The sequence below is a fragment of the Bombina bombina genome, chromosome 6 (assembly GCF_027579735.1).
Source record: "Bombina bombina isolate aBomBom1 chromosome 6, aBomBom1.pri, whole genome shotgun sequence".
Classification (NCBI taxonomy): domain Eukaryota; kingdom Metazoa; phylum Chordata; class Amphibia; order Anura; family Bombinatoridae; genus Bombina; species Bombina bombina.
The window spans coordinates 219,160,001-219,186,183 of NC_069504.1; the positions used below are offsets into that span (position 1 = coordinate 219,160,001).

Sequence of the window (26,183 nt, forward strand, 5' to 3'; positions counted from 1 at the left end):
AGATAGTTGTGCTTTCAAAGATCCTATGGATAAAAAATTGGAAGGTTTGCTTAAAAAGATTTTTGTACAGCAAGGTTACCTTCTACAACCCATTTCGTGCATTGTTCCTGTCACTACAGCAGCGTGGTTCTGGTTCGAGGAACTAGAAAAGTCGCTCAGTAGAGAGACTCCATATGAGGAGGTTATGCACAGAGTTCACGCACTTAAGTTGGCTAACTCTTTTATTTTAGATGTCGCTTTGCAATTAGCTAGATTAGCGGCAAAAAATTCAGGGTTTGCAATTGTGGCGCGCAGAGCGCTTTGGCTAAAGTCTTGGTCAGCGGATGTATCATCCAAGACAAAATTGCTTAACATCCCCTTCAAGGGTAAAACTCTCTTTGGACCAGAATTGAAAGAGATTATCTCAGACATCACTGGGGGAAAGGGTCACGCCCTCCCACAAGATAGGCCTTTCAAGGCCAAGAATAAGTCTAATTTTCGTTCCTTTTGTAATTTCAGGAACGGACCGGCCTCTAATTCTGCATCCTCTAAGCAAGAGGGTAATGCCTCACAGTCCAAACCAGCCTGGAAACCGATGCAAGGCTGGAACAAGGGTAAGCAGACCAAGAAGCCTGCTACCGCTAACAAAACAGCATGAAGGAGTAGCCCCCGATCCGGGACCGGATCTAGTGGGGGGTAGACTCTCTCTCTTTGCTCAGGCTTGGGCAAGAGATGTTCAGGATCCCTGGACGCTAGAAATAGTTTCTCAGGGTTATCTTCTGGAATTCAAGGAACTACCCCCAAGGGGAAGGTTCCACATGTCTCACTTATCCTCAAACCAAATAAAGAGACAGGCGTTCTTACATTGTGTAGAAGACCTGTTAAAGATGGGAGTGATACACCCAGTTCCAATGACGGAACAAGGAATGGGATTTTACTCAAATCTGTTTGTAGTTCCCAAAAAAGAGGGAACCTTCAGACCAATTCTGGATTCAAAGATCCTAAACAAATTTCTCAGGGTACCATCGTTCAAAATGGAAACCATTCGAACGATTCTACCCACTATCCAGGAAGGTCAATTTATGACTACCGTGGATCTAAAGGATGCGTACCTACATATTCCTATCCACAAAGAACATCATCAGTTCCTAAGGTTCGCCTTTCTGGACAAACATTACCAGTTTGTGGCCCTCCCATTCGGATTAGCCACTGCTCCAAGGATTTTCACAAAGGTACTCGGGTCCCTTCTAGCGGTTCTAAGACCGAGGGGCATTGCAGTAGTACCATACTTGGACGACATTCTAATACAAGCGTCGTTCCTTTCAAAAGCAAAGGCTCATACAGACATCGTTCTGGCCTTTCTCAGATCTCACGGATGGAAGGTGAACATAGAAAAAAGTTCTCTGTCTCCGTCAACAAGAGTTCCCTTCTTGGGAACAATAATAGATTCCTTAGAAATGAGGATCTTTCTGACAGATGTCAGAAAGTCAAAACTTCTAAGCGCTTGTAAAGTTCTTCATTCTGTTTCACGTCCTTCCATAGCTCAGTGCATGGAAGTAGTAGGGTTGATGGTTGCAGCAATGGACATAGTTCCTTTTGCGCGAATTCATCTAAGACCATTATAACTGTGCATGCTGAAACAGTGGAATGGGGACTATACAGACTTGTCTCCAGTGATTCAAGTAGATCAGAAGACCAGAGATTCACTCCGTTGGAGGATATCCCTGGACCACCTTTCCCAGGGAATGAGCTTCCGCAGACCAGAGTGGGTCATTGGCACCCCAGCTAGTGGGCTGGGGTGCGGTCTGGGAATCCCTGAAAGCTCAGGGACTATGGTCTCGGGAAGAGTCTCTTCTCCCGATAAACATTCTGGAACTAAGAGCGATATTCAATGCTCTCAGGGCTTGGCCTCAGCTTGCAAAGGCCAGATTCATAAGATTCCAATCAGACAACATGACGACTGTTGCGTATATCAATCATCAGGGGGGAACAAGGAGTTCCCTGGCGATAAAAGAAGTAACCAAAATAATACAATGGGCGGAGAATCACTCCTGCCATCTATCTGCGATCCACATCCCAGGTGTGGAAAACTGGGAAGCGTATTATCTGAGTCGTCAGACATTCCATCCGGGGGAGTGGGAACTCCACCCGGAGATTTTTGCCCAGTTGACTCAATTATGGGGCATTCCAGACATGGATCTGATGGCGTCTCGTCAGAACTTCAAGGTTCCTTGCTACGGGTCCAGATCCAGGGATCCCAAGGCGACTCTAGTGGATGCACTAGTAGCGCCTTGGACCTTCAACCTAGCTTATGTGTTTCCACCGTTTCCTCTCATTCCCAGGCTGGTAGCCAGGATCAAACAGGAGAGGGCCTCGGTGATCTTGATAGCTCCTGCGTGGCCACGCAGGACTTGGTATGCAGACCTGGTGAATATGTCATCGGTTCCACCATGGAAGCTACCTTTGAGACAGGACCTTCTTGTTCAGGGTCCATTCGAACATCCAAATCTGGTCTCCCTCCAGCTGACGGCTTGGAGATTGAATGCTTGATTCTATCAAAGCGTGGGTTTTCAGATTCTGTGATTGATACTCTGGTTCAGGCCAGAAAACCGGTAACTAGAAAGATTTACCATAAAATATGGAAAAGATATATCTGCTGGTGTGAATCCAAGGGATTCCCTTGGAATAAGATAAAAATTCCTAAGATTCTTTCCTTTCTGCAAGAAGGTTTGGATAAAGGATTATCTGCGAGTTCTCTAAAGGGACAGATTTCTGCTTTATCTGTCTTACTACACAAACGACTGGCAGCTATGCCAGATGTTCAAGCATTTGTTCAGGCTCTGGTTAGGATCAAGCCTGTTTACAGACCTTTGACTTCTCCCTGGAGTTTAAATCTAGTTCTTTCAGTTCTTCAAGGGGTTCCGTTTGAACCTCTACATTCCATAGATATTAAGTTATCTTGGAAAGTTTTGTTTTTGGTTGCTATTTCTTCTGCTAGAAGAGTTTCAGAGTTATCTGCTCTGCAGTGTTCTCCGCCCTATCTGGTGTTCCATGCAGATATGGTGGTTTTACGTACTAAGCCTGGTTTTCTTCCAAAGGTTGTTTCTAACAAAAATATTAACCAGGAGATAGTTGTACCTTCTTTGTGTCCGAATCCAGTTTCAAAGAAGGAACGTTTGTTACACAATTTGGACGTAGTCCGTGCTCTAAAATTCTATTTAGAAGCTACAAAAGATTTCAGACAAACATCTTCTCTGTTTGTTGTCTATTCTGGTAAAAGGAGAGGTCAAAAGGCGACTTCTACCTCTCTTTCCTTTTGGCTTAAAAGCATCATCCGATTGGCTTACGAGACTGCCGGACGGCAGCCTCCTGAAAGAATCACAGCTCACTCCACTAGGGCTGTGGCTTCCACATGGGCCTTCAAGAACGAGGCTTCTGTTGATCAGATATGTAAGGCAGCGACTTGGTCTTCACTGCACACTTTTGCCAAATTTTACAAATTTGATACTTTTGCTTCTTCGGAGGCTATTTTTGGGAGAAAGGTTTTGCAAGCCGTGGTGCCTTCCGTTTAGGTAACCTGATTTGCTCCCTCCCTTCATCCGTGTCCTAAAGCTTTGGTATTGGTTCCCACAAGTAAGGATGACGCCGTGGACCGGACACACCAATGTTGGAGAAAACAGAATTTATGCTTACCTGATAAATTACTTTCTCCAACGGTGTGTCCAGTCCACGGCCCGCCCTGGTTTTTTAATCAGGTCTGATGAATTATTTTCTCTAACTACAGTCACCACGGTACCATATGGTTTCTCCTATATTTTTCCTCCTGTCCGTCGGTCGAATGACTGGGGTGGGCGGAGCCTAGGAGGGACTATATGGCCAGCTTTGCTGGGACTCTTTGCCATTTCCTGTTGGGGAAGAGATATTCCCACAAGTAAGGATGACGCCGTGGACCGGACACACCGTTGGAGAAAGTAATTTATCAGGTAAGCATAAATTCTGTTTTCCGATGATGCTCAGCCAGCATTTTATCTAGCTGAGCATCATGGGAAATGTAGTTCCAAAACCTCTGGAGAGCAAAGTTTGGACACCCCTGCTATAGAGAATAGCTGCTCCTTTTAAGGATCCCATGGACAAGAAGTTGGAGGCTTATTTGAAAAATATGTATGTTCATCAGGGTCTTCAATGGCAACCTGCAGTTTGTATTTCCACAGTAGCAAGTGCTGCATCTTATTGGTGCGATGCCTTATCTTAATCAATTTAAGTAGAGGCTCCATTAGAGGAGATCCAAAATAGGATTAAGGCTATCAAACTAGCCAATTTCTTTATTTCTGATGCTAACATGCGAGTTATTAGACTGGGAGCCAAGATGTCTGGATTCACTGTCTTAGCAGGGATTTGTGGCTAAAGTCTTGGTCAGCTGATGTTACCTCTAAGTCCAAGCTTCTGGTGCTTCCTTACAAGGGTAAAACCTTGTTTGGACCTGGTCTGGCAGAAATAGTTTCTGATATTTCGGGTGGGAAAGGTTCTTTTCTACCACAAGACAAGAAGAACAGACCTAAAGGACGTCAAAGTAATTTTCATTCCCTTCGTAACTTCAAAGGTCAAAAGTCTTCTCCCTCTTCCAAGCAGGAGCAGTCCAAGCCTTCTTGGAAACCTGATCCGTCTTGGAACAAGGTTAAGCAATTTAAGAAACCCTAAGTCTAAGCCAGCATGAAGTGTCTGCCCCCGGTCTGGGATCGGATCAAGTGGGTGGAAGACTTTCCCTGTTTTGTCAAGCGTGGATACGAGATGTCCCAGATCCTTGGGCTGTGAATATAGTATCTCAGGGTTACAAAATAGAATTCACATCTTGCCCTCCAAGGGGCAGATTTCACCTCTCAAGATTATCTGCAGACTAGGTAAAAAGAGAGGCATTCTTGAACTGTGTTCAACACATTTTCTCCCTGGGAGTAATTGTTCTAGTTCCTCTAAGGGAACAGGGTCTAGGATTTTACTAAAATCTGTTTGTGGTTCCCAAAAAAGAGGGAACTTGTCGAGCAATTTTAGATCTGAAGTGTCTCAACAAATTTCTTACAGTACCATCCTTCAAAATTGAAACCATTCGTTCCATTATTTCTTTGGTACAAGAGGGTCAGTTCATGACGACCATAGACCTGAAGGACGCGTATCTTCATGTTCCCATCCACAGGGATCATCACAAATTTCTGAGGTTAGCCTTTCTAGACAAGCACTTTCAGTTTGTGGCTCTTCCGTTTGGCCTCGCCACAGCTCCCAGAATTTTCTCAAAGGTTATGGGGGCTCTCTTGGCAGTGGTCAGGTCTTAGGGAATTGCAGTGGCGCCCTACCCGGACGACATATTGGTTCGGGCGCCAAATTTTCAACAAGCAAACTCTCATACAGAGATCTTGTCTTTTTTCTACATTCCCACGGATGGAAAGTGAATCTGGAGAAGAGTTCCCTTGTTCCAGCTACAAGGGTGGTCTATGAAAATATTTTTGACAGAGGTCAGAAAATCCAAAATTCTTTCCTCTTGCCTCTCTCTACAGTCTACTGTTCAGCCTTCAGTGGCCCAATGTATGGAGGTAATTGGTCTGATGGTCGCTTCCATGAACATCATTTCCTTTGCTCGATTCCATTTGAGAGCTCTGCAATTATGCATGCTAAAAACAATGGAACAGACTCCATTCGGATCTATTTTAGAGGATAGATCTAGACCAGTCGACAAGAGACTCTCCAGTGATGGCTTTCTCAGAAGCATCTGTCTCAGGGAACATGTTTCCGGAGACCTTCCTGGGTGATCGTGACCACAGACGCTAGGCTGGGGAGCAGTCTGGGACTTGTTAAATGCGCAGGGACTATGGACTCTGGAGGAGTCTGCTCTTCCAATAAAGATCTTGGAGTTGAGAGCGATTTCCAATTCTCTGATGGCTTGGCCTCAATTGTCCTTAGCCTGGTTTATCAGGTTCCAATCGGACATCACCACCTCAGTGGCTTACATCAACCACCAGGGAGTAACTAGGAGTTCCTTATCCATGAAGGAGGTGGCATGGATTATTCTGTGGGCGGAAGCTCACAAGTGTTGTCTGCCATCCACATTCCAGGAGTGGACAACTGGAAGGCGGATTTCCAGAGCAGACAGACATTTCATCCCGGGCAGTGGGCACTCCATCCAGAGGTGTTCTCCAGGTTAACCCTCAAGTAGGGGGTGCTGGAGTTGGATCTGATGGCGTCTCGGTAGAACGCCAAGCTTCCAAGGTACGGTTCAAGGTCAAGAGATCCGCAGTCCGCTGTGATAGATGCTCTGGTGGTCCCTTGGGTTTTTGGTCTAGCATATGTTTCCTCCGTTTGCACTCCTTCCACGACTCATTGCTCGTATCAAACAGGAGAGAGCGTCAGTAATTCTAATAGCTCCTGCATGGCCTTGCAGGATCTGGTATGCAGATCTAGTGAAGATGTCATCTCTGCCACCTTGGAGGTTGTCTCTGAGGAAGGACCTTCTAACTCGGGGTCGATTCCTCCATCCAAATCTCGTTTCTCTGAAGCTGACAGCTTGGAGAGTGAACTCTTACTTCTGGCTAAGCGTGGGTTTTCTGAGTAGTTCATTGAGACCATTCTGTAGGCTTGTAAGCCTGTTACTCAGAAAATTTACCATAAGGTATGGCGTAAATACCTTTATTGGTGTGAATGGAAGCACTTCTCTTGGAGTAGGGTCAGGATTCTTAGAATTTTGTCCATTTTCCAAGAGGGTCTGGAGAAAGGGTTGTCAGTCAGTTCTCTGAAAGGTCAGATTTCTGCATTATCTATTCTTTTACATAAGCGTGTGGCCAATGTGCCAGATGTTCAATCTTCTTGTCATGCCCTGGTCAGAGTCAGGCCTATGTTTAAACCTGTTGCTTCTCCTTGGAGCCTTAACCTTGTTCTTAAAGTTTTGCAGCAGGCTCCTTTTGAGCCAATGCATTCAATAGTTCAACGCTTTCAATAATTAGTCATCTTGGAAGGATTTGTTTCTTATTGCTATTTCTTCTCCCCTGAGAGTTTCGGAACTCTTTGCTTTGCAGTGTGACTCGCCTTATCTTATCTTATCTTTCATGTGGATAAGGCAGTTCTTTGTACTAAATTGGGATTTCTCCCTAAAGTAGTTTCGGATAGAAATATTAATCAGGAAATTGTTATTCCTTCTCTCTATCCCAAGCCTTCTCTCTATCCCAATCCTTCTCATTAGAAATGTCTCTTACATCTTGGATGTTGTGCATGCTCTAAAATTCTACCTTCAGACGACTAAGGATTTTTGCCAGTCTTCTGCCCTGTTTGTTTGTTTGTTTCTCAGGAAAGCGTAAGGGTCAGAAGGCTACTGCTACTTCTCTTTCCCTCTGGTTGAGAAGTACAATTTGTTTTGCTTTTGAGGCTGCTGGTCAGCAGCCTCCTGAGAGAATTACAGCTCATTCCACTAGGGCTGTCTTCTTCTTGGGCTTTCAAAAATTTAACTTCTGTGGAACAGATTTGCAAGGCTGCAACTTGGTCCTCTTTACTTACGTTTTCCAAATTTTATACTTTTGCCTCGGCTGAGGCCTCTTTTGGGAGAAAGGTTCTTCAAGCGGTGGTGCCTTCTGTTTAGGTCTGTCTTTTTCTTCCTCCCTATTCATTCTGTGTTCTCTAGCTTGGGTATTGGTTCCCACTAGTAATTGGAATGACGTTGTGCACTCTCCATGTCTTAGGAAATAAAACAAAATTTATGCTTACCTGATAAATTTCTTTCCGGACATGGAGAGTCCATGACCCCACCCTTAGTTAGAAAGTTATTTTTGACTAAACCTCAGGCACCTCTACACCTTTGTGTTGTTCTTTTTTCCATTTCCCTTTGGTGGAAGGACTGGGGATTATGGGTAGGGGAGTGACACTTAACAGCTTTGCAGTGGTGCTCTTTGCCTCCTCCTGCTGGCCTGAAGGGATATTGGAATGACGTTGTGGACTCTCCATGTCCGGATAGAAAGAAATTTATCAGGTAAGCATAAATTTTGTTTTTGTAATTATATGTTTGCATGTAAAGCAAAGGCCATTTGGGGAAATAAGTCGTCATGAATACAAATCAGAAAGATTAAAGGGTCATAATAGTAAAATAAAAGACATGCTCTTTTTTTTTTATTAATATGACCGTTTAAAATGAAAATATTTGTAATGTAAGCAAATCATACATTTAGAAAGTGTATTAATTTGAATTGGAAAAAAAAAAATATCTCCTTCACGTTCCAAAACTTTTCATTTTGCTCTTTTATTTCCATCTTCCTGATTTGAATTTTAGCTAGGAAAAATCATTGTCATGACCAAATCACTTCTGACGAGCCTGTAATTTGGTTAAGTGGGTGCAAGATTTAACTACTTTCCAAAAGAAAATGTATCAATGGTATAAATATGTGCACCTAAAAGGGGCAAATAATTCACAATAATTTATTTGAGAGTGAAAGAAAAAGTAAAATTTGCTACACCTAAAAAAAATTGCAATAAAAGCTGAATTGACTTTAGATTAATTTATCAATATTGCCATAAAATGATGCACAATTGCTCTGTTTGAATGATGAGTCTGGTTTAACTCCATTGCTTTGTATCATTTGACCATGATTTATGCTTCCCACAGAAGATGGCAAAAAATACTGCTTACTATCACAGAACTGCTAGGAGAGTTTGTTTAGGAACAGAACGGAGTTAAATGCTGTAACAGAGAAGCGATACAGTGTTTATTGCCCCTTTTTGGGCACAATCTTAATTCAGATCCATGCACAGCACAAAAAAGGGTTAACATTTAGAAGTATGTTTGGAAGTACAAATTGTTTCTCTTGACAATTCTGTGCTGCTTGCTTAAGCTGTAACTTTCTCATGGTGAGATAAGTTGTTGCCCACTGAAAACCATGTTTCATCTTAGGATGATGCTGTTTTGACAATGTTTTACAAATTAAAAAGAAAAGATATAAGAGCGCTAGAGAAGCTAATACCCAAAAAATGAAGGGAAATAAGTTTTTAAAGCACACCCAATATATTTGGAAAAATAAATGTATATTTTTATTTAAAATTGATAGTTTCACAAGGTTTCAAACACTTATAGCGCAGAGCATATTAACCTACTAGATGTTTTGACAATGTCACAGCTTTGTCCTCGAACGTCCCAGGCCTCAATGGCGTCACACCCAGTGCTCTGCGGTTCCTCTTAATCTCCTGGAGGAGTTATGTGCCTATAGAAATTGCAGCTCAGGTACCCTTTGCGGTATCTGCGCCTTTATCTGTTTTTCTTTATTTTCAGGAAAAAAGGCAAGAGGACATTTTCATTTTCAGATAGTATGGTTGCTGCTCCATATTGTACTGCTTAAGTCTCTCTCTCCTAAGTTTGGTGAGGAGGATTCGTCGGTAGTTTCTGAAGGTGAAATATCAGAATTAGACAGTATAATTCCTTCATTTTATGCTTAAGTGGTGTCCTTCAGATGTATTTTCTTGTTCAGACAAGAAGCCTACCTGTGGCTTAGCAGTACAGCTTAGGCTTTTATAGTTCTGCAGTTGTTTAGAAGCCATTGTGGAACCCCCTCTAAGAATGTGTCCCAATTGTACTGATATGTCTATAAATTGCACAACAACATATTTTGACTTATAAGAATTTGGCATTAAATGATTCTCAGACAGAAGGAAATCAGGTTTCGCCATCTAGTTCTCCCCAAGTGTCACAACCAGTTACGCCGGTACAAGCGACACCAAGTACTTCTAGTGCGTCTAATTCTTTCACCTTGCAAGATATGGCTTCAGTTATGAATACTACCCTCACAGAGGTTTTATCTAAACTGCCAGGGTTGCAAGGGAAGCGCAGTAGCTCTGGGTTAAGAACAAATGCTGAGCCTTCTGACGCTTTAGTAGCCGTATCCGATATTCCCTCACAATGTTCTGAGGTAGGGATGAGGGATTTGCTGTCTGAGGGAGAGATTTCTGATTCAGGAAAGATGTTCCCTCAGACAGATTCAGATATGACGGCATTTAAATTTAAGCTAGAGCACCTCCGTTTATTGCTCAGGGAGGTTTTAGCTACTCTGGATGATTGTGACCCTATTGTCGTTCCAGAGAAATTGTGTAAAATGGACAAATATTTAGAGGTTCCTGTTTACACTGATGTTTTTCCGGTCCCTACGAGGATTTCGGACATTGTTACTAAGGAGTGGGATAGACCAGGTATTCCGTTCGCTCCCCCTCCTGTTTTTAAGAAAATGTTCCCCATTTCTGACACCATAAAGGACTCATGGCAGACGGTCCCTAAGGTGGAGGGAGCTATTTCTACTCTGGCTAAGCGTACAACTATACCTATTGAAGACAGTTGTGCTTTCATTGATCCTATGGATAAAAAGTTAGAGGGTCTCCTAAAGAAAATTTTTGTTCATCAGGGTTTTCTTCTTCAACCTATAGCGTGCATTGTTCCTGTAACCACTGCAGCTGCTTTTTGGTTTGAGGCTCCAGAAGAGGCGCTTCAGGTGGAGACCCCACTAGATGATATTTTGGACAGAATTAAGGCCCTTAAGTTGGCTAATTCTTTTATTACAGACGCCGCTTTTCATCTTGCTAAATTAGCAGCTAAGAATTCAGGTTTTGCCATTTTAGCGCGAAGAGCGTTATGGCCTAAGTCCTGGTCAGCTGATGTGTCATCTAAATCTAAGCTTTTGACCATCCCTTTCAAAGGTAAGACCCTATTCGGGCCTGCACTGAAAGAGATCATTTCAGACATCACTGGAGGGAAGGGTCATGCCCTCCCTCAAGATAAGTCAAATAAGACAAGGATCAAACAAAATAATTTTCGTTCCTTTCGAAACTTCAAGGGTGGTCCTGCTTCCTCTTCCCCTGCTGCAAAGCAAGAGGGGAACTTTGCTCAATCCAAGCCAACCTGGAGACCTAACCAGGCTTGGAACAAGGGTAAACAGGCCAAAAAGCCTGCTGCTGCCACTAAGACAGCATGAAGGGGTAGCCCCCGATCCGGGACCGGATCAAGTAGGGGGCAGACTTTCTCTCTTTGCTCAGGCCTGGGCAAGAGACATTCAGGACTCCTGGGCCGTAGAAATTGTAACCCAGGGGTATCTCCTAGATTTCAAAGATTCTCCTCCAAGGGGGAGGTTCCATCTTTCTCAATTGTCTGTAAACCAGACAAAAAGAGAGGCGTTCTTACGCTGTGTAGAAGACCTTTTTACCATGGGAGTGATCTGCCCAGTTCCGAAAACAGAACAGGGTCAAGGTTTCTACTCCAATCTGTTTGTGGTTCCCAAAAAAGAGGGAACCTTCAGACCAATTCTAGATCTCAAGATCCTAAATCAATTCCTAAGAGTTCCAACCTTCAAGATGAAGACCATTCAGACTATTTTAGCAATGATCCAGGAGGGTCAATATGACTACCGTGGATCTAAAGGATGCGTATCTACACATTCCTATCCACAAAGATCATCACCATTTCCCCAGGTTTGCCTTTCTGGACAGGCATTACCAGTTTGTGGCTCTTCCCTTCGGGTTGGCCACGGCGCCAAGAATCTTCACAAAGGTGCTAGAGTCCCTTCTGGCGGTCCTAAGGCCGAGGGGCATAGCAGTGGTGCCTTATCTAGACGACATCTTAATTCAAGCGTCGACTTTCCAACTTGCCAAGTCTCACACGGACTTAGTGTTGGCCTTTCTAAGATCTCATGGGTGGAAGGTGAACGTGAAAAAGAGTTCTCTTATTCCTCTCACAAGAGTTCCATTCCTGGGAACTCTGATAGATTCGGTGGACATGAAAATATTTCTGACGGAGGTCAGGAAATCAAAGATTTTAACCACCTGCCGAGCTCTTCATTCCATTCCTCGGCCGTCAGTGGATGGAGGTAATCGGACTTATGATAGCGGCAATGGACATAGTTCCGTTTGCTCGCTTGCATCTCAGACCACTGCAACTATGCATGCTCAAACGGTGGAATGGGGATTATGCAGATTTATCTCCTCAGATAAATCTGGATCAAGAGACCAGAGACTCTCTTCTTTGGTGGTTGTCACAGGATCACCTGTCCAGGGGAATGTGTTTCCGCAGGCCAGCGTGGGTTATTGTGACGACGGACGCCAGCCTACTGGGCTGGGGTGCAGTCTGGAATTCCCTGAAAGCACAGGGTTTGTGGACTCAGGAGGAGGCCCTCCTACCGATAAATATTCTGGAAATAAGAGCGATATTCAATGCTCTCAGACATGGCCTCAGCTGGCTTCGGCCGGATTCATCAGGTTTCAGTCGGACAACATCACGACTGTAGCTTATATCAATCATCAGGGGGGAACAAGGAGTTCCTTGGCGATGATAGAAGTTTCCAGGATAATCCGATGGACAGAGACTCACTCTTGCCATCTATCAGCGATCTATATCCCAGGGGTGGAGAACTGGGAGGCAGATTTTCTAAGTCGTCAGATTTTTCATCCGGGGGAGTGGGAGCTCCATCCGGAGGTGTTTGCTCAACTGGTTCAGCTATGGGGCACACCAGAATTGGATCTGATGGCGTCTCGTCAGAACGCCAAACTTCCTCGTTACGGATCCAGGTCAAGGGATCCTCAGGCAGTACTGATAGATGCTCTAGCAGTACCCTGGTCGTTCAACCTGGCTTATGTGTTTCCACCGTTTCCTCTCCTTCCGCTTCTGATTGCCAGAATCAAACAGGAGAGCTCTTCAGTGATTTTGATAGCGCCTGCGTGGCCACGCAGGACTTGGTATGCAGACCTGGTGGACATGTCATCTCTGCCACCATGGACTCTGCCACTGAGACGGGACCTTTTGATTCAAGGTCCATTCAAGCATCCAAATCTAATTTCTCTGCAACTGACTGCTTGGAGATTGAACGTGGGGTTTCTCTGAGTCGGTCATAGATACCTTGATTCATTCTCGAAAGCCTTTCACCAGGAAGATCTATCATAAGATATGGCGTAAATATCTTTTTTGGTGTGAATCCAAAGGCTACTCGTGGTGTAAGATCAGGATTCCTATGATTTTGTCTTTTCTCCAAGAAGGATTGGAGAAAGAATTGTCCGCTAGTTCCTTAAATGGACAGATATCTGCTTTGTCTATTCTGTTGCACAAGCGTCTGGCAGATGTCCCAGACGTTCAGGCTTTTTGTCAGGCTTTAGTTAGAATTAAGCCTGTGTTTAAACCTGTTGCACCGCCATGGAGTCTCAATTTAGTTCTTAAATTTCTTCAGGGGGTTCCGTTTGAACCCATGCATTCCATAGATATTAAGCTTCTATCTTGGAAAGTTCTGTTTCTAGTTGCTATCTCTTCAGCTCGAAGAGTTTCTGAACTATCTGCATTACAATGTGACTCGCCTTATCTTGTTTTCCATGCTGATAAGGTGGTTTTGCTTACCAAACCTGGGTTCCTCCCTAAGGTTGTTTCTAACAGGAATGTCAATCAGGAAATTGTTGTTCCTTCTCTGTGTCCTAATCCTTCTTCTAAGAAGGACCGTCTGTTGCACAACTTGGACGTGGTTTGTGCCTTGAAGTTTTATTTGCAGGCAACCAGATTTTCGCCAATCATCTTCTTTGTTTGTTGTCTATGCTGGAAAGCGTAGAGGTCAAAAGGCTACGGCTACCTCTTTCCTTTTGGCTGAAAAGCATCATCCGTTTGGCTTATGAGACTGCTGGACAGCAGCCTCCTGAAAGAATTACAGCTCACTCCACTAGAGCGGTGGTTTCCACATGGGCTTTTAAAAATGATGCTTCTGTTGAACAGATTTGTAAGGCTGCGACTTGGTCTTCGCTTCATACCTTTTCCAAATTTTACAAATTTGATACTTTTGCTTCTTCGGAGGCTATTTTTGGGAGAAAGGTTTTGTAAGCAGTGGTGCCTTCCATTTAGGTTCCTGTCTTGTCCCTCCCTTCATCCGTGTCCTAAAGCTTTGGTATTGGTATCCCACAAGTTATGATGAATCCGTGGACTCGGTACATCATGCAAAAGAAAACAAAATTTATGCTTACCTGATAAATTTCTTTCTTTTGCGATGTACCGAGTCCACGGCCCGCCCTGTCTATTCAAGACAGATAGTATTTTTTATGTAAACTTCACTCACCTCTGCACCTTATAGTTTCTCCTTTCCTTCCTTGGCCTTCGGTCGAATGACTGGGGGGTGGAGTTAAGGATGGAGCTATATAGACAGCTCTGCTGTGGTGCTCTCTTTGCTACTTCCTGTCAGGAAGGACAATATCCCACAAGTTAGGATGAAACCATGGACTCTGTACATCGCAAAAGAAAGAAATTTATCAGGTAAGCATAAATTCTGTTTTTCTTTGTCATAGTTCATCTTTTCTGAAGAACATTTGCTGCACAACTTGGAGGTTGTGCGTGCTTTAAAATTTAATTTTCAGATGACTAAGGATTTTCGCCAGTCTTCTGCCCTGTTTGTTTGTTTCTCCTGGAAACGTAGAGGTCAGAAAGCTTCTGCTATTTTTCTTTCTCTGGTAGAGAGAAGTATAATTGGTTTTGTTTATGAGACTGCTGGGTAGTAGTCTCCTGAGAGAATTACAGCCCTTTCCACTAGGGCTGTCTCTTCTTTTTGGGATTTTCAGAATGAAGCTTCTGTGAAATGGATTTGCAAGGCTGCTACTGGTCTTCTCTGCATATCCTGTTCAAATATTTCAAATTTGAGGTTTTTTTGCCTCGGCTGAGGTTCTTTTGAGACAAGGGCTCTTCAAGCAGTGGTGCTTTCTGTTTAGGTTACCTGTCTTGTCCCTCCCTAATCATCTGTGTCCTCGAGCTTGGGTATTGGTTCCCAACAGTAATTGATGATTCCATGGACTCACCGTATCTTAGGAAAGAAAACAAAATGTATGCTTACCTGATAAATTTCTTTCTTTCCGGATACGGTGAGTCCACGGCCCGACCTTTATTTTAAGACAGTTATTTCTTAACTTTAACCTCAGGCACCTCTACACCTTGTGTTGCTTCTTTTTTCACTATTTTCCTTTGGTCGAATGACTGGGCGTTGTGGGAAGGGAAGTGATACTTAACAGCTTTGCTGTGGTCTTCTTTGCCTCCTCCTGCTGGCTAGGAGTGACATTCCCAACAGTAATTGATGATTCAGTGGACTCACCGTATCCGGAAAGAAATTTATCAGGTAAGCATAATTTTTTTTTCTTTCATATAATTGGCAAGAGTCCATGAGCTAGTGACATATGGAATATACAATCCTACCAGGAGGAACAAAGTTTCCCAAACCTCAAAATGCCTATAAATACACCCCTCACCACACCCACAATTCAGTTTTACAAACTTTGCCTCCTATGGAGGTGGTGAAGTAAGTTTGTGCTAGATTTCTACGTTGATATGCGCTTTTCAGCATGCTGAAGCCCGGTTCCTCTCAGAGTGCAGTGAATGACAGAGAGATGTGAAGGGAGTATTACCTTTTGAATACAATGATCATCCTATCGGGGATCTATTTCTTAGGTTCTCTGTTATCGGTCTTAGAGATTAATCTCCTACCTCCCTTTTCAGATCGACGATATACTCTCATATTCCATTACCTCTACTGATAACTGTTTCAGTACTGGTTTGGCTATCTGCTATATGTGGATGGGTGTCTTTTGGTAAGTATGTTTTCATTACTTAAGACAATCTCAGCTATGGTTTGGCACTTTATGTATTTATATAAAGTTCTAAATATATGTATTGTACTAATATTTGCCATGATTCAGGTTTTCAGTATATTTCCTTTTGCAGACTGTCAGTTTCATATCTGGAAAATGCTTTTTTATAAAAATGTATTTCTTACCTGGGGTATAGTCTCTTTTTCAAATTAACTGTCTTTTAAATTCGCGGGCAGAATTAGGCTCGCAAGGGCGCAAAATGCCACAGTTTATTGCGTTATTCTTGGTGCAAGATTTTTTTGACGAAAAGTTACGTTCGTTGACGCAAATTCGTAATTTCCGGCGTCTTGGTTGACGCAGAGTCCTTCACGAGGTTGCGTCATCTAGTGTGTCGTTTTTGGCGCCAAAAAATATTTTTCTGTTTGTTGTGCGTCATACTTTGGCGCCATTCATTTTTTTTCAGACAGACAATATCACAACTGTGGTATATGTCCATCATCAGGGTGGGACTCACAGTCCTCAAGCTATGAAAGAAGTATCTCGGATACTTGTTTGGGCGGAATCCAGCTCCTGTCTAATTTCTGCAGTTCATATCCCAGGTATAGACAATTGGGAAGCGGATTATCTCAGTCGTCAGACTTTACATCCGGGAGAATGATCTCTCCACCCAGATGTGTTTTCTCAAATTGTTCAGATGTGGGGGCTTCCTGAAATAGATCTGATGGCATCTCATCTAAACAAAAAACTTCCCAGGTACCTGTCCAAGTCCAGGGATCCTCAGGCGGAAGCAGTGGATGGGTTGACACTTCCGTGGTGTTGGCAACCTGCTTATATTTTCCCGCCTCTAGTTCTTCTTCCAAGAATGATCTCCAAGATCATCATGGAGCAATCGTTTGTGCTGTTGGTGGCTCCAGCATGGTCTCACAGGTTTTGTTATGCGGATCTTGTTCGGATGTCCAGTTGCCAACCTTGGCCACTTCCATTAATGCCAGACCTATCTCAAGGTCCGTTTTTCCATCAGGATCTCAAATCATTAAATTTGAAGGTATGCAAATTGAACGCTTAGTGCTTAGTCATAGAGGTTTCTCTGACTCAGTGATTATTACTATGTTGCAGGCTCATAAATCTGTCTCTAGAAAGATTTATTATCGAGTTTGGAAGACTTACATTTCATGGTGTTCTTCTCATAAATTCTCTTGGCATTCTTTTAGAATTCCTAGAATTTTACAGTTTCTTCAGGATGGTTTGGATAAAGGTTTGTCTGCAAGTTCCTTGAAAGGACAAATCTCTGCTCTTTCTGTTTTATTCCACAGGAAAATTGCTAAACTTCCTGATATTCATTGTTTTGTACAGGCTTTGATTCATATAAAGCCTGTCATTAAATCAATCTCTCCTCCTTGGAGTCTTATTTTGGTTTTGAAGGCTTTACAGGATCCTCCATTTGAGCCTATGCATTCTTTGGACATTAAACTACTTTCTTGGAAAGTGTTGTTCCTTTTGGCCATCTCTTCTGCTAGAAGAGTTTCTGAATTATCTGCTCTTTCTTGTGATTCTCCTTTTCTGATTTTTCATCAGGATAAGGCAGTTTTGCGGACTTCATTTAAATTCTTACCTAAGGTTGTAAATTCTAACAACATTAATAGAGAAATTGTTGTCCCTTCTTTGTGTCCTAATCCTAAGAATTCTTTGGAGAGATCTTTACATTCTTTGGATTCTTTGAGAGCTCTGAAATATTATGTTTAAGCCACTAAAGATTTCAGGAAGACTTCTAGTCTATTTATCTTTTCTGGTTCCAGTTAAGGTCAGAAGGCTTCTGCCGTTTCTTTGGCATTGTGGTTAAAGCTTTTGATTCATCAAGCTTATTTGGAGTCGGGTAAAGCCCCGTCTCAGAGAATTACAGCTCATTCTACTAGATCAGTTTCCACTTCTTGGGCTTTTAAGAATGAGGCTTCAGTTGATCAGATTTGCAAAGCTGCAACTTGGTCTTCTTTGCATACATTTACTAAATTCTTCCATTTTTATGTATTTGCTTCTTTGGAAGAAGTTTTTGGTAGGAAAGTTCTCCAGGCAGCTGTTTCAGTTTGATTCTTCTGCTTATGATTTAAGTTTTTATTTTTATTTTTTGAGAATAAACTTATTTGGGTTGTGGATTAATTTTTTTCATCGGAAATGGCTGTTTTTATTTTGTCCCTCCCTCTTGACTCTTGCGTGGAGTTCCACATCTTGGGTATTGCTATCCCATACGTCACTAGCTCATGGACTCTTGCCAATTACATGAAAGAAAACATAATTTATGTAAGAACTTACCTGATAAATTCATTTCTTTCATATTGGCAAGAGTCCATGAGGCCCACCTCCTTTTTTATGGTGGTTATGATTTTTTTGTATAAAGCACAATTATTTCCAAATTCCTTTGTTGATGCTTTTTACTCCTTTCTTTATCACCCCACTTCTTGGCTAATCGTTAAACTGAATTGTGGGTGTGGTGAGTGGTGTATTTATAGGCATTTTGAGGTTTGGGAAACTTTGCCCCTCCTGGTAGAATTGTATATCCCATACGTCACTAGCTCATGGACTCTTGCCAATATGAACGAAATGAATTTATCAGGTAAGTTCTTACATAAATTATGTTTTTTCACTTGAAAATCGCATCTCACATTTTATATACAAATAATGCCCACATATTTTGTAGAAACATGATAGTAAGGTTTTTAACTGGAGTGGTATCTTTCACATAGAGAGTGTATAATTTGTAGCTGTATGGATAATACTAATTATTGGTTTATACACTTATAAACAAGGACGTGTTTAGTTGGCTACTTTGTGGTTAAAGCACTGTGTTCGTGAAGGGCAATTGTGATTCTCTTATTTAGATCAACTTTTTATTTTCTCTTGTGCTTTTTTGTTTTAGATACTTTAGTATGTTTAATTTCTATGGACATACAAATGTTTGGGCCTGATGCTCTGACAGCAGTCAAGCTCATTGAGCATCAAAGCTCTAACCACCAAGTGGTTTCTGAAATCCGCCCTCAAACGGTCGAGCATGTTCCTGCTCCGGTAAATGCAAGCCCAGCACCAGGTTAGTTTTTAAGTCTAAATTTTTTTTTCCTACTCCTTGATGTTTCTGACCTTTCCTTTAGTCCCTACCTTACCTTTATAATTTATCTGTGTTTAAAAACATTTCTTTCCTTCTAATGGCAGTGAGAGTCCACAGAAACATTCATAACCTATAGGAATACTTCACCTGGCCACCAGGAGGAGGCAAAGACACCCCAAACAGAAAACCTCCCACTTTCCCCACCCTCTGAGTAGTTCTTTGCCTAGTGTCATGGGGGTAGGCAAAAAGAGGTGCTCTGATGAAGTTGATCACGAAGATTTGGATTTTATGCTCTCATTTGGATAGTCTTGCAAGACAGAGCTGGGGAGAGATTTATCTATGTAATTCTCGAAGAGTAGTTTTGGTATTTACTAACTCTGGTTGTTGCTTGGAAGTTCTTATGCCTCTTCCAGATACTCTATGCTAGATGCCCTGTCAGGAAAAGCGGTGTAAGTTACACTAACTTTCCTGGGTTAGAAGATTGGTAAGTCTTTATAGTACAGTGTCCCTCCCTCATGGCAACATGCCTAATAGTGAGGTCGATATGCAAACAAGTCTCCACACCACGAATGCCTGTGTGAGTTATGGCACTATCTTAAGCGCCCTCGGGGGCAATCTGGTACATAAATAGGACCTCAAGACAGAGGTCATTGGATATGGGGAACGAGCGGCCTACGTAGAGGTGGTACAGGTCCTCCGGCTGGACTTGCTGTGCGGACTCCGTGCACACCACTGTCACGCTGAGCCTAATACCCCTGCTACATTACACTAGCTGTGCGATAAGAGTTGGAGACCCCTGTAGCACGGCAAATCTATGCTGCAGACCTGCAGTGGTGGGTGTGTCCGTAATTCCCACTGCAGGCTTTTGCGCCATTTCCGCTGGAGCTCATTGTGCAACAGTCACGGAGCAGTTAGATCCAGCCTGTCACTGAGGTGGTAAGGCGCCCTAAATGGAGCATTGCGGTAGTGCAGCAGATTTGTGGCTTTAACGCTTGGGAATTCTATCTGTGGAGCCCACGAAGGTCAATTTATAATACTTAAAGGGACATAAAACAATTTGGGATAGAAACAAAATATAATATGTACTGTACTTGCAAATTTATACTTCAGAGCTTCACTATTAACCCTTTCTTTTAAGTTTCTGAATTGTAAAGCTATAACTCCCCCCACACATTTCCTTCTATGGCTGTATCTGTATCTATTGTTGTTTTGGTAGAATGCAAAAGTGAACATGGATTATCTGTTGGAGCATGCCTAGAAGCTGTGAACTCAGTTGAAATACAATCCCTGTGTCTAAATACTGATAAGGGGGTGGAGTAGACTGCTCCAGACAGCATGGCTATTTAAAGGGATACTAACCCAAAAAAAAATGTTTTATGATTCAGATAGAGCATGCAATTTTAAGCAACTTTCTAATTTACTCCTATTATCAATTTTTCTTTGTTCTCATGTTATCTTGATTTGAAAAAGCAGTAATGAAAGGTTAGGAGCCGGCCCATTTTTAGTTCAGCACCTGGGTAGCGCTTGCTAATTGGTTTGCTACATTTAGCCACAAATCAGCAAGTGCTACCCAGGTCCTGAACAAAAAATGGGCTGGCTCTAAAGCTTATAGTACTGCTTTTTCAAATCAAGATAGCATGAGAACAAAGAAAAATTGATAATAGGAGTAAATTAGAAAGTTGCTTAAAATCTCATGCTCTATCTGAATCATGAACGGAAAAAAAAAGGTTTTAGCGTCCCTTTAAAGGGAGATTGAACCCAATTTTTTTTCTTTCGCGATTCAGATAGAGCATACAATTTTAAGCAACTTTCTAATTTACTCCTATTATCATTTTCTCCAACATAGGTGTGTCCGGTCCACGGCGTCATCCTTACTTGTGGGATATTCTCTTCCCCAACAGGAAATGGCAAAGAGCCCAGCAAAGCTGGTCACATGATCCCTCCTAGGCTCCGCCTACCCCAGTCATTCTCTTTGCCGTTGTACAGGCAACATCTCCACGGAGATGGCTTAGAGTTTTTTAGTGTTTAACTGTAGTTTTTCATTATTCAATCAAGAGTTTGTTATTTTCAAATAGTGCTGGTACGTACTATTTACTCAGAAACAGAAAAGAGATGAAGAATTCTGTTTGTATGAGGAAAATGATTTTAGCAACCGTAACTAAAATCCATGGCTGTTCCACACAGGACTGTTGAGAGCAATTAACTTCAGTTGGGGGAACAGTGTGCAGTCTCTTACTGCTTGAGGTATGACACATTCTAACAAGACGATGTAATGCTGGAAGCTGTCATTTTCCCTATGGGATCCGGTAAGCCATGTTTATTACGATTGTAAATAAGGGCTTCACAAGGGCTTATTTAAACTGTAGACTTTTTCTGGGCTAAATCGATTGATTATTAACACATATTTAGCCTTGAGGAATCATTTTATATGGGTATTTTGATATAATAATATCGGCAGGCACTGTTTTAGACACCTTATTCTTTAGGGGCTTTCCCAAAGCATAGGCAGAGTCTCATTTTCGCGCCGGTGTTGCGCACTTGTTTTTGAGAGGCATGGCATGCAGTCGCATGTGAGAGGAGCTCTGATACTTATAAAAGACTTCTGAAGGCGTCATTTGGTATCGTATTCCCCTTTGGGTTTGGTTGGGTCTCAGCAAAGCAGATACCAGGGACTGTAAAGGGGTTTAAAGCTTAAAACGGCTCCGGTTCCGTTATTTTAAGGGTTAAAGCTTCCAAAATTGGTGTGCAATATTTTCAAAGCTTTAAGACGCTGTGGTGAAAATTTGGTGAATTTTGAACAATTCCTTCATGTTTTTTCGCAATTGCAGTAATAAAGTGTGTTCAGTTTAAAATTTAAAGTGACAGTAACGGTTTTATTTTAAAACGTTTTTTGTACTTTCTGTTCAAGTTTATGCCTGTTTAACATGTCTGAACTACCAGATAGACTGTGTTCTGAATGTGGGGAAGCCAGAATTCCTATTCATTTAAATAAATGTGATTTATGTGATAATGACAATGATGCCCAAGATGATTCCTCAAGTGAGGGGAGTAAGCATGGTACTGCATCATTCCCTCCTTCGTCTACACGAGTCTTGCCCACTCAGGAGGCCCCTAGTACATCTAGCGCGCCAATACTCCTTACTATGCAACAATTAACGGCTGTAATGGATAATTCTGTCAAAAACATTTTAGCCAAAATGAACCCTTGTCAGCGTAAGCGTGGCTGCTCTGTTTTAGTTGCTGAAGAGCATGACGACGCTGATATTAATATCTCTGAAGGGCCCCTAACCCAATCTGAGGGGGCCAGGGAGGTTTTGTCTGAGGGAGAAATTACTGATTTAGGGAACATTTCTCAGCAGGCTGAATCTGATGTGATTACATTTAAATTTAAATTGGAACATCTCCGCATTTTGCTTAAGGAGGTATTATCCACTCTGGATGATTGTGAAAATTTAGTCATCCCAGAGAAACTATGTAAAATGGACAAGTTCCTAGAGGTGCCGGGGCTCCCAGAAGCTTTTCCTATACCCAAGCGGGTGGCGGACATTGTTAATAAAGAATGGGAAAGGCCCGGTATTCCTTTCGTCCCTCCCCCCATATTTAAAAAATTGTTTCCTATGGTCGACCCCAGAAAGGACTTATGGCAGTCAGTCCCCAAGGTCGAGGGAGCGGTTTCTACTTTAAACAAACGCACCACTATTCCCATAGAGGATAGTTGTGCTTTCAAAGATCCTATGGATAAAAAATTAGAAGGTTTGCTTAAAAAGATGTTTGTTCAGCAGGGTTACCTTCTACAACCCATTTCATGCATTGTCCCTGTCACTACTGCCGCATATTTCTGGTTTGATGAACTGCTTAAGGTGCTCGATAGTGACTCTCCTCCTTATGAGGAGATTATGGACAGAATCAATGCTCTCAAATTGGCTAATTCTTTCACTCTAGACGCCTCTTTGCAATTGGCTAAGTTAGCGGCTAAGAACTCTGGGTTTGCTATTGTGGCGCGCAGAGCGCTTTGGTTGAAATCTTGGTCGGCTGATGCGTCTTCCAAGAACAAGCTACTAAACATTCCTTTCAAGGGGAAAACGTTGTTTGGTCCTGACTTGAAAGAGATTATCTCCGATATCACTGGGGGTAAGGGCCACGCCCTTCCTCAGGATCGGCCTTTCAAGGCAAAAAATAGACCTAATTTTCGTCCCTTTCGTAAAAACGGACCAGCCCAAGGTGCTACGTCCTCTAAGCAAGAGGGTAATACTTCTCAGGCCAAGCCAGCTTGGAGACCAATGCAAGGCTGGAACAAGGGAAAGCAGGCCAAGAAACCTGCCACTGCTACCAAGACAGCATGAAATATTGGCCCCCGATCCGGGACCGGATCTGGTGGGGGGCAGACTCTCTCTCTTCGCTCAGGCTTGGGCAAGAGATGTTCTGGATCCTTGGGCGCTAGAAATAGTCTCCCAGGGTTATCTTCTGGAATTCAAGGGACTTCCCCCAAGGGGGAGGTTCCACAGGTCGCAGTTGTCTTCAGACCACATAAAAAGACAGGCGTTCTTACATTGTGTAGAAGACCTGTTAAAAATGGGAGTGATTCATCCTGTTCCATTAAGAGAACAGGGGATGGGGTTCTACTCCAATCTGTTCATAGTTCCCAAAAAAGAGGGAACGTTCAGACCAATCCTAGATCTCAAGATCTTAAACAAATTTCTCAAGGTCCCATCGTTCAAGATGGAAACCATTCGAACTATCCTTCCTTCCATCCAGGAAGGTCAATTCATGACCACGGTGGATTTAAAGGATGCGTATCTACATATTCCTATCCACAAGGAACATCATCGGTTCCTAAGGTTTGCATTCCTGGACAAACATTACCAGTTCGTGGCGCTTCCTTTCGGATTAGCCACTGCTCCAAGGATTTTCACAAAGGTACTAGGGTCCCTTCTAGCGGTGCTAAGACCAAGGGGCATTGCAGTAGTACCTTACCTGGACGACATTCTGATTCAAGCGTCGTCCCTTCCTCAAGCAAAGGCTCACACGGACATTGTCCTGGCCTTTCTCAGATCTCACGGCTGGAAAGTGAACGTGGAAAAGAGTTCTCTATCCCCGTCAACAAGGGTTCCCTTCTTGGGAACAATTATAGACTCCTTAGAAATGAGGATCTTTCTAACAGAGGCCAGAAAAACAAAGCTTCTGGACTCTTGTCGGATACTTCATTCCGTTCCTCTTCCTTCCATAGCTCAGTGCATGGAAGTGATCGGGTTGATGGTGGCGGCGATGGACATTGTTCCTTTTGCGCGCATTCATCTAAGACCATTACAACTGTGCATGCTCAGTCAGTGGAATGGGGACTATACAGACTTGTCTCCGAAGATACAAGTAAATCAGAAGACCAGAGACTCACTCCGTTGGTGGCTGTCCCTGGACAATCTGTCTCAAGGGATGATGTTCCACAGACCAGAGTGGGTCATTGTCACGACCGACGCCAGTCTGATAGGCTGGGGCGCGGTCTGGGGATCCCTGAAAGCTCAGGGTCTTTGGTCTCGGGAAGAATCTCTTCTACCGATAAATATTCTGGAACTGAGAGCGATATTCAATGCTCTCCAGGCCTGGCCCCAGCTTGCGAGGACCAGGTTCATACGGTTTCAATCAGACAACATGACGACTGTTGCTTACATCAACCATCAGGGGGGAACAAGGAGTTCCCTAGCGATGGAAGAAGTAACCAAAATTATTCTTTGGGCGGAGTCTCACTCCTGCCACCTGTCTGCTATCCACATCCCAGGAGTGGAAAATTGGGAAGCGGATTTTCTGAGTCGGCAGACATTGCATCCGGGGGAGTGGGAACTCCATCCGGAAATCTTTGCCCAAGTCACTCACCTGTGGGGCATTCCAGACATGGATCTGATGGCCTCTCGTCAGAACTTCAAAGTTCCTTGCTACGGGGCCAGATCCAGGGATCCCAAGGCGGCTCTAGTGGATGCACTAGTAGCACCTTGGACCTTCAAACTAGCTTATGTGTTCCCGCCATTTCCTCTCATCCCCAGGCTGATAGCCAGGATCAAGCAGGAGAGGGCGTCGGTGATCTTGATAGCTCCTGCGTGGCCACGCAGGACTTGGTATGCAGATCTGGTGAATATGTCATCGGCTCCACCTTGGAAGCTACCTTTGAGACGAGACCTTCTTGTTCAGGGTCCGTTCGAACATCCGAATCTGGTTTCACTCCAGCTGACTGCTTGGAGATTGAACGCTTGATTTTATCGAAGCGAGGATTCTCAGATTCTGTTATCGATACTCTTGTTCAGGCCAGAAAGCCTGTGACTAGAAAGATTTACCACAAAATTTGGAAAAAATATATCTGTTGGTGTGAATCTAAAGGATTCCCTTGGGACAAGGTTAAGATTCCTAGGATTCTATCCTTCCTTCAAGAAGGATTGGAAAAAGGATTATCTGCAAGTTCCCTGAAGGGACAGATTTCTGCCTTGTCGGTATTACTTCACAAAAAGCTGGCAGCTGTGCCAGATGTTCAAGCCTTTGTTCAGGCTCTGGTTAGAATCAAGCCTGTTTACAAACCTTTGACTCCTCCTTGGAGTCTCAATTTAGTTCTTTCAGTTCTTCAGGGGGTTCCATTTGAACCCTTACATTCCGTTGATATTAAGTTATTATCTTGGAAAGTTTTGTTTTTAGTTGCGATTTCTTCTGCTAGAAGAGTCTCAGAATTATCTGCTCTGCAGTGTTCTCCTCCTTATCTGGTGTTCCATGCAGATAAGGTGGTTTTACGTACTAAACCTGGTTTTCTTCCAAAAGTTGTTTCTAACAAAAACATTAACCAGGAGATTATCGTACCTTCTCTGTGTCCAAAACCAGTTTCAAAGAAGGAACGTTTGTTGCACAATTTGGATGTTGTTCGCGCTCTAAAATTCTATTTAGATGCTACAAAGGATTTTAGACAAACATCTTCCTTTGTTGTTTATTCAGGTAAAAGGAGAGGTCAAAAAGCAACTTCTAGCTCTCTCTCTTTTTGGATTAAAAGCATCATCAGATTGGCTTACGAGACTGCCGGACGGCAGCCTCCCGAAAGAATCACAGCTCATTCCACTAGGGCTGTGGCTTCCACATGGGCCTTCAAGAACGAGGCTTCTGTTGATCAGATATGTAGGGCAGCGACTTGGTCTTCACTGCACACTTTTACCAAATTTTACAAGTTTGATACTTTTGCTTCTTCTGAGGCTATTTTTGGGAGAAAGGTTTTGCAAGCCGTGGTGCCTTCCATTTAGGTGACCTGATTTGCTCCCTCCCTTCATCCGTGTCCTAAAGCTTTGGTATTGGTTCCCACAAGTAAGGATGACGCCGTGGACCGGACACACCTATGTTGGAGAAAACAGAATTTATGTTTACCTGATAAATTTCTTTCTCCAACGGTGTGTCCGGTCCACGGCCCGCCCTGGTTTTTTTAATCAGGTCTGATATTTTATTTTCTTTAACTACAGTCACCACGGTACCATATGGTTTCTCCTATGCA

General features: G+C 43.0%; 1 protein-coding gene across 1 annotated transcript in view; it reads left to right on the forward strand.

Annotated features, from left to right (window-relative positions):
- ARID2 (AT-rich interaction domain 2) overlaps positions 1-26,183 on the forward strand; it is a 574,897-nt gene that overhangs the window by 336,267 nt on the left and 212,447 nt on the right. Inside the window, exon 11 of the mRNA XM_053716737.1 lies at positions 18,488-18,655. Within this exon, the coding sequence (XP_053572712.1) occupies positions 18,488-18,655 (168 nt within the window). The remainder of the gene's footprint in view (positions 1-18,487; positions 18,656-26,183) is intronic.